General features: G+C 57.6%; 2 protein-coding genes across 2 annotated transcripts in view; one reads left to right on the forward strand and one right to left on the reverse strand.

The window, feature by feature from the left end:
* Positions 1-4,773, forward strand: part of EZR (ezrin) — a 62,394-nt gene extending 57,621 nt beyond the window's left edge. Inside the window, exons 9-14 of the mRNA XM_004701928.2 lie at positions 107-270; positions 533-663; positions 1,624-1,784; positions 2,058-2,150; positions 2,907-3,155; positions 3,458-4,773. Coding sequence (XP_004701985.2) covers positions 107-270; positions 533-663; positions 1,624-1,784; positions 2,058-2,150; positions 2,907-3,155; positions 3,458-3,622 — 963 coding nt within the window. The 3' untranslated portion in view covers positions 3,623-4,773. The remainder of the gene's footprint in view (positions 1-106; positions 271-532; positions 664-1,623; positions 1,785-2,057; positions 2,151-2,906; positions 3,156-3,457) is intronic.
* A 1,289-nt stretch (positions 4,774-6,062) lies between these two features.
* SYTL3 (synaptotagmin like 3) overlaps positions 6,063-7,591 on the reverse strand; it is a 66,526-nt gene continuing 64,997 nt past the window's right edge. The window contains exons 15-16 of the mRNA XM_004702099.2: positions 7,320-7,525; positions 6,063-6,304 (exon numbers count right to left, since the gene is read on the reverse strand). Of these exons, the coding sequence (XP_004702156.1) occupies positions 6,192-6,304; positions 7,320-7,525 (319 nt within the window). The 3' untranslated portion in view covers positions 6,063-6,191. The remainder of the gene's footprint in view (positions 6,305-7,319; positions 7,526-7,591) is intronic.

A 7,591-nucleotide genomic window follows, 5' to 3' on the forward strand; every position in this document is an offset into this window, starting at 1 on the left:
TGGGCGTGGATCCTGAGTGGCCGTGCCCTGTGCTGGGCGTGGATCCTGAGTGGCCGTGCTCTGTGGTGGGCGTGGATCCTGAGGGTGGCCGTGCCCTGTGTTGCAGGACTTCGTGTTTTACGCCCCTCGCCTGAGGATCAACAAGCGGATCCTGCAGCTCTGCATGGGCAACCACGAGCTGTACATGCGCCGCCGCAAGCCCGACACCATCGAGGTGCAGCAGATGAAGGCCCAGGCCCGCGAGGAGAAGCACCAGAAGCAGCTGGAGCGGTGAGGGCAGGGCCGGGCGGGCTCAGCGGCATTGAGCGAGCTTGGGCTCCCGGGGTGCCGGATGAGGGGTCCGGCGGGTGGTCCAGGCGGGCAAGGTAGGGCGGGGAGGACTGCGGTCAAGGATGGGTGTGGTGTGCTTTCGAGACCCTGTTTGTCCCTGGGGGCTAGTGAAGGCCCAGTGTGGCGGACCCCTGCTGGGCCCCCAGCCACCTCCCTGGTGAGGCCTAACCCTGCTGCGCCCCCGTGCCTCCCCCCGCGGTAGGCAACAGCTGGAGACGGAGAAGAAGCGCAGAGAGACGGTTGAGAGGGAGAAGGAGCAGATGATGAGGGAGAAGGAGGAGCTGATGCAGAGGCTCCAGGACTACGAGCAGAAGACCAAGAAGGCTGAGAAAGGTCAGACGGGGTTCTGAGCCGGAGCTCCCGTGGGAAGTTGGGGTTTCCAGAGCGCCCGGCGGAGACCAACAGTGGATGTGTGATTGTGTACACGTGTACACACACACACACACACACACACACACACAATCAATCTCTGTTAAACCAACCCTACTGCCATGGACTTGATTCTGACTCGGGTCCCCCCCTCCACCCCATAGACCGTTTCCAAGGCTGTCAGTCTTGGGGGGTGGTCTCATCTTTCTCCTGAGGACCAGCTGGTTGCTTTGAACCACTGACCTTACGAGCAGTTCAGTGCTTACCTGACAGCACCACCCACCAGGACCCCTTTAGTTTTGGAGACTGAGGATGACAGCCTGGCCCCCCTGGGTGAGGGCCACGAACAATTTCCCACAGTCCTGTGCACTAGCTGCAGTGCCCCTTGGCCTGGTTTGGGTATGAAGGCTCAGCGAGGTGGGTGGCTTAGCCAGGTGATGCGCGGATCATTCTGAGGAAGGCGAGCGCCACAGGACCAGGAATCCCACCCCGGGGAGAGCCGGGTTATGCCAGCTTTGTATCGTGGTTTCAGTCCCTTGTTTTTAATGTCCTGAAGTCATCACTGTGCCCCTGGTGGCAAACGGGCTTAAACACTGGGCTACGAACTTGAAAAGTCAGCTGTTTGAAACCACAGCAAGCTCCATGAGAGGAAGGCCGGGCTTTCCGTTCCTGTGAAGAGTGACCGGCTCGGGGACACACGGGGTTAGTTCTGCCCCGAGTCAGAACGAAATCAATGGCCGTGGGCTTGGGTTTGGGGTTGGGTTGGAAGTTAACGCGTGAAACACACCGGGGCTGTGTGATGGAGGCTCATTTCCATGTTCCGGGGAGAAGGCTCACGCGGGGACACCATCCCCGCCCCCTAGTGCGTGACTCCGCTCAGCCGCCCAGGGTCTGTAAGTGGCCTTGCCTGTGCCTGCCTTCCAGAACTCTCTGACCAGATCCAGAGGGCCCTGCAGCTGGAGGAGGAGAGGAAGCGCGCCCAGGAGGAGGCCGAGCGCCTGGAGGCGGATCGCGTGGCTGCGCTGCGTGCCAAGGAGGAGCTGGAGAAGCAGGCCGTGGATCAGATAAAGAGCCAGGAGCAGCTGGTACGGATCGCCGGGTTTCAGGATGCTGAATTATGGAGAGGCTGCGGCTGGGGATTGAGAAAGTGACACCTGCCTTCCAGGAGTGTCTGTCTGGGTGTAAAGTGACCCAGCCGTGTTAGCCTGCGTGCAGATCCCCTGTGCCCTCTCCACATGTATGCACAGTTGGCTGGCTGGCAGGGGGGGGGGGCGGCCTTAGGGGATGTGGCCTGTCACCCTGGGGGCCGTTCACCCTGATGTGAGGGTCCCCAGAGTCACTCTGAACACCCTCGCCAGGCCGCCGAGCTCGCTGAGTACACAGCCAAGATCGCCTTGCTGGAGGAGGCTCGGAGGCGCAAGGAGGACGAGGTGGAGGAGTGGCAGCACCGGGTGAGCCTGGGGAATGGGCCTCAGGGAGGAGGGCTCTCAGTGCCTGCCCAACCCAGGGGGCGGATCTCAGAGGAACGGAGCTGGGGGGAGGACTGCTCCTTCTCGGCCCACCTTGGCTGGCCACCACGGGGCAGCCCCATCAGGGCAAGTGTACATCCCATCATGCCAGTAGGCCTCACAGTGGGCCTCAGGGTGCTTTGCGTGGCACTGTGGGGACACCCACTGGCTGGGCCTTCCCAGACTGGGCCGCAGTCAGGTCCCGGCCACACAGTAGCTGTGTGTGGCCAGGGACAGATAGCTTCCAAGAGGCGGGTGGTGGGAATATCTGCTCGTCGGGTTGCTCTAGGACAGGTGTCCACCTGCACCTGCAGCCCAGGCCCGGGCTGGGGCTCAGCGCCCTGCAGCTCAGGAAGGAGGAGCAGCATGGAGGCCAGAGAACTTGTCTCAAGCCTGAGTCCTCTGGACAGGGGCCCCTCCTTCCCACCCACCCCCACCGACGCTCAGGACATACAGATGGCAGGCCTTCAGCAAACAAACAGGTCCTTGGAGAAGGTCCTCCTGAGCATTCGAGGAGTTAGGGCACAGACACAGGGAGGTCCCCCGAGGCTGGGTGGGGAATGTGCCTGGGCTGGGTCAGTGGCACCCCATGATTCTTAAGTGGTGCTTACAAAAGGGGGGCGACCTTGGTACTGAGATGACGGGCAGTGCTGAGGCCGCTCACCTGTCTGACCGAGTCCACCCCGCCCCACCCCGCAGGCCAAAGAGGCCCAGGACGACCTGGTGAAGACCAAGGAGGAGCTGCACCTGGTGATGACGGCGCCACCGCCGCCGCCCCCGGCGTACGAGCCGGTGAATTACCACGTGCAGGAGAGCCCGCAGGAGGAGGGCACCGAGTACACGGGCTACAGCGCCGAGCTCTGCAGCGAGGGCATCAGGGACGACCGCAACGAGGAGGAGCGCGTCACCGAGGCCGAGAAGAACGAGCGTGTGCAGCGGCAGCTGAGGGTACGGGCGGGTGGGCAGGCTACAGGGAGAGCCCGGGGGCTGCTGAAGACGGGGTGGGGCTTAACAGCAGGGCAGGGCTCGGGGGAGGCTAGCTCAGCAGGTGAGAGCAAAGGTGGACTCACGGCTGAAGCCGGAGCACATGGAGCTGCCACAGGCTGGCCTTGTCCTCAGGCAGTTCCCACTGCATTCCTCCTCTTCCCCATGGCTTTTCCTGGTGGGCGAGGGCCAGGAGGGCATCTCCTGGACAGTGGAGGTGGCCTGTCACAGGTCAGTACCTGACTCGAGTCTCCCCCTGGCTGCAGACCTTGACCAGCGAGCTGTCCCAGGCCCGAGACGAGAACAAGAGGACCCACAATGACATCATCCACAACGAGAACATGCGGCAGGGTCGGGACAAGTACAAGACCCTGCGGCAGATCCGGCAGGGCAACACCAAGCAGCGGATCGACGAGTTCGAGGCCATGTAGATGCCCGGCCAGGCGGCAGGACTGGGGCCGGCCTCCGGTGTGACGGCATCGGCGTTGCCGCCACACACGTCCAACGCGTGCATTTGGGGGGTTGTTTTTTGTTTTCTAGTCTTCTCGATTTAGAAAGCTCGCATCATATTCATTTCTTTCAAAAGCGAGTAGTTCTTTCAGTGGGCGCGCTCGGGGGCTGGGGCCCGTGGAAGCTTCCCTGGTTTATTATCCCAATTGTACCATAGTGCCAAACGGCCCGAGTTTGATCATGATTGTCTATCTGGTCGAGGCCTGCTGTGTGTGGAGCAGGCCGATTTGAATCAGGACAGATGCCGATAAAGTCAGTGGCTGCACGTCAGCCTTTGTGATAAGATTAAGTTCAATTAAAACCACCTGGTGGCTGACCTTCCGTGCCATACTCTTCCCCCCCCCCCCCCAAGTATTTGAAACGAGCTCAATTGATTGATTCGTCCTTGGTTTTTTTACGAAGAGTTCATCTTTTTTGTATATTTGAGGGGGTGCAGAATTTGAGGGATGAATTTATTTTGAAAATTAGGTCTCACCCCTTCCCGCTGGCCATGGTCCCCCCAACAGTGGCCGAGGCCCTCGTGGCTGCAAACTCTCGGGTTTTGCTTCACAGAGGAATCCACTGTTGGACTTCGTGGCACCTAATTAACCCTCCGCTGTAGAGGCTAGTATTTATACGTAAGTGATAATATGGGTTTGTAACATTAGTTTCAAAAGGGAAAGTTTTGTTCTGTATATTTTGTTACCTTTTACAGAAGATTAAAAGAATTACACATGTGAAAAGCCGCAACATGCGGCACTTACTCCGCCTGGAGACCGGTTCCCTGCTCATCCCCCTGGAGTGAGGCGTATTGGTTTTTTTGCCCGGTCGTGCACTCAGCGCATGCCGACGACTACGCGCCTTGATTTTCTAACAACGCAGCTTGTTTGGAAAATGCACACTGTTAATCATGCAGACTCCACCCACGGAGGGACCCCTTCAGCCTGCTTTTATCACCCCGTGTGTTTCATAAGACCCTTGTCCATCCCTCTCCTCAGCTTGGAGAAGCTGCAGGAGTGTGGTGCCCACACCCTGGGCTCGCCCTGCTTGGGTGCCGCATGTAGCCACGTGAAATAAAGATCTGCTGGCCGTGTGCAGTTTTGTGTCTGTTTTCCTGCCCGCGGTGGGGTGGGTGACTTGGGGCTCCCAGGGGTCCCCACGGTCCCTTCAGGTGTGCTTTGCTGAGGGGACACCAGGCAGCCTTATCTGGACCATGACATCCCACCACTCCTGACACCAGGGATCTTCCTGGCGGGTGGGTGGTTCTGTGTGCGTCAGAACCGACCCTGTGGCAGTGAAGGTTTGGTTTTGAGGAGCCCTGGTGGGGCTGTGGGGTAAGCATAGGTCTGCTAACCACAGGGTGGACGGTTCAAACTCACCTTCTCTGCTGGGAGAAAGATGAGGCTGTCTGCCCCGTCGAGATTGAGTCTCAGAACTCCACACGTGGTCACTGTGAGTTACCATGGGCTTGGTGGCAGGGGGCTTGGTGTGGGAGGTTACAGGGGAGGGGAGGGCCCCAACGCACACCTCTCCTAATGATAAACCATGCACTCTCCCTGTGTTCTATGCCCACAAATGCCTCTGGACCCATGTACAAGCTCTACGAGCACAAAGCAAGGATGGCCAGACTTCATCTCGCTACTTGGGACATGTCGGGAGAGCCCAGTCTCTGGAGAAGGACATCACGTTGGGTAAAGTAGAGGGGCAGCGAAAAAGAAGGCAGACCCTTGAGATCGATCGCCATGGTAGCCGCAACAGTGGGCTCAAATGTCACAACTGTGAGGCTGGTGCAGGACCGGGCGGTGTCTCATTTTGTTGGACATTGGATTGCACAAAACAGTTGTGCAGTTGTGGGAGAGGCACCACTGGTTGTGTTGGGCTGGTAACCAAAAGGAGGTGCTGCAAACCGAGAGTAACCAAAATTACTGCCATCGAGTCTGCTCACGCAGAGGCTACAGGCTGCGGCCCGGGAACACGGGTGCGGTCCCCTGTCACGAGGTTACCAGGTCACCATGAGTCCAACTCCTCCATCGCATGAAGGACTGAAACTTCATTTGCACTGAAAACTCTTAGATATGCACATAATGGCTACCAACTAATACCTTAACAGTCGCTCTCCCTGGAGTGCAGGGAGGCAGGTCACCAATGAGCCTTACTGAATTCCCACCAGCCCGAGACCTTGAAGAACATAGGTTCCCAAATCATTGCTACCTTTGGGGGGGGGTTGCTCAATGGCCCCTGACAAAAATATGATATAAAAAGTGTGTATTCTCGCCCATAATCCAGGATAAAGTGTAGGCATCTGCTTCTGTAGCCCCTGCCCCGTCACCCAGCACCCCCCAGAAGGCAGTATCACCCTGTTTAGGAAGCATTGTTCTAGAATGTCAACAACTGCTCTGTATTTAAATACGTTTGTGCTACACAACCCAAGTGGGGGAGGAAGAGCGCCCACTCTTTAGCCGAGACCAGCTGCCCGGTTCTGGGAGAAGCCCCACAGGGACGCAGCCCGTTTCAGTGTAGGATGAGTGTCATGTCTGTCCACAGGTTGGGGTTGGAGAGCACTTTGTGCCACTGGAGCTTGGATGGGGAGCAGGAGTCCGCAGTGCTAGCTGGCTTCTCTTCCTCTGTAACAGGAATAAAACAACAGCAATAAGCAGTCACGACCATCCCTGTCATCCACAGGTTAGAAAGGGCCAGCCAGGTCACCTTGACTTGGAGGCCAGGTTACCATGCTGATCAAGGTCAGACCCCAGCAGACCCAGTGCTTCGAAATGAGTGCCTGGCTGCCGACAGAGGCATCATTCCATCTGCAAAGTCGGCAGTAGAAACCAGCTGCTGCTGCTGCTCCGTGGGAGAAGGGGCTTTCTGCTCCCGGAAAGAGTTAACAGTCTCAGGGGCAGTTCTACCCTGCCCGGCACGGTGGCCTTGAGTCAGAATTACCTCAATGGCAGTGAGTTGAGTGGAGACAGTTGGGTGGTTTGCTGCCTCTCCAAAGGCAGTGGGCCACTTAATACATTACCTGGGTCAGGGGCAGTCGGGGAGTGGTCCAAGATAGGGTGACCCAGAGTTGCTTATGGAAAGGAGGGGGAGAAGGTGCGTTATGGCCAACATGCCTTATAAAACAGTTCTCATGAGTCCTGTTTGTCCCGAGTTTCTGGCTGGGGGTTGTGGAAGTGTGTGTGGGCATCTTCATTAGCCTTTGAGGGCCCAACGCAGGGTTCCCTGGGGCAATGCAGCGTGCTAGCACTGCCATTTTGTCTGGCTCCTGAGGAAATGCTTTCTGAATTGCCTTTTGTGCGAGTTAAGAAGATAGGCTCCTTTAAGAATAATCTTTTCATGACCAATGCCAGAAACGAGCAAACAGTGCACCTCGTTCTTATTTGAGGCCTGTAATGTCTATTTCTTTAGCAGACTCAAATCTGATTTACATCGTTGGAATACTTGGCTTTATTACCTCCCCGTAGTGAGCAGGAATTAGACTTCATAATTCCCACTGGGCAGGCAAGGCCGTCTCTGCCCCTGCTGAGCCCTCTGCTGCTGTGGCTGGGTTTTGTTGGAGTTTAATCTTGTTCGGGTAAGACCATCATTCGGGACAAACCCTGTCACCTGGACCCCCATAAAGGTCTCCCTTGGACTTACTTGAACCAAGCCTGGCTCTGCCCAGCAAGCGGTCGTTCATGCCAAAGCTGGCCTGATCCCAAACAGTTAACTCCAAGCAGGACCGCTGCAGCTGAGAAGTGGTCACCCCATTGAAGACGAAGGAGTGCTTCCACTGGGGGCAGGCTTGCTTCTTCAGCACCGGGGACTTCAACCTTAGCTGTTGCTGGCCCGGCAGAGTGAGGCAGCTAGACCCAGGAAATACACAAAGCCAGTCACCATCCGCCCCACCCAGCCTCCTGAGTTTGGAAAGA

Source organism: Echinops telfairi, unplaced genomic scaffold (genome assembly GCF_000313985.2).
Source record: "Echinops telfairi isolate 266 unplaced genomic scaffold, ASM31398v2 ScPeMD7_3533;HRSCAF=4204_0, whole genome shotgun sequence".
NCBI lineage: Eukaryota > Metazoa > Chordata > Mammalia > Afrosoricida > Tenrecidae > Echinops > Echinops telfairi.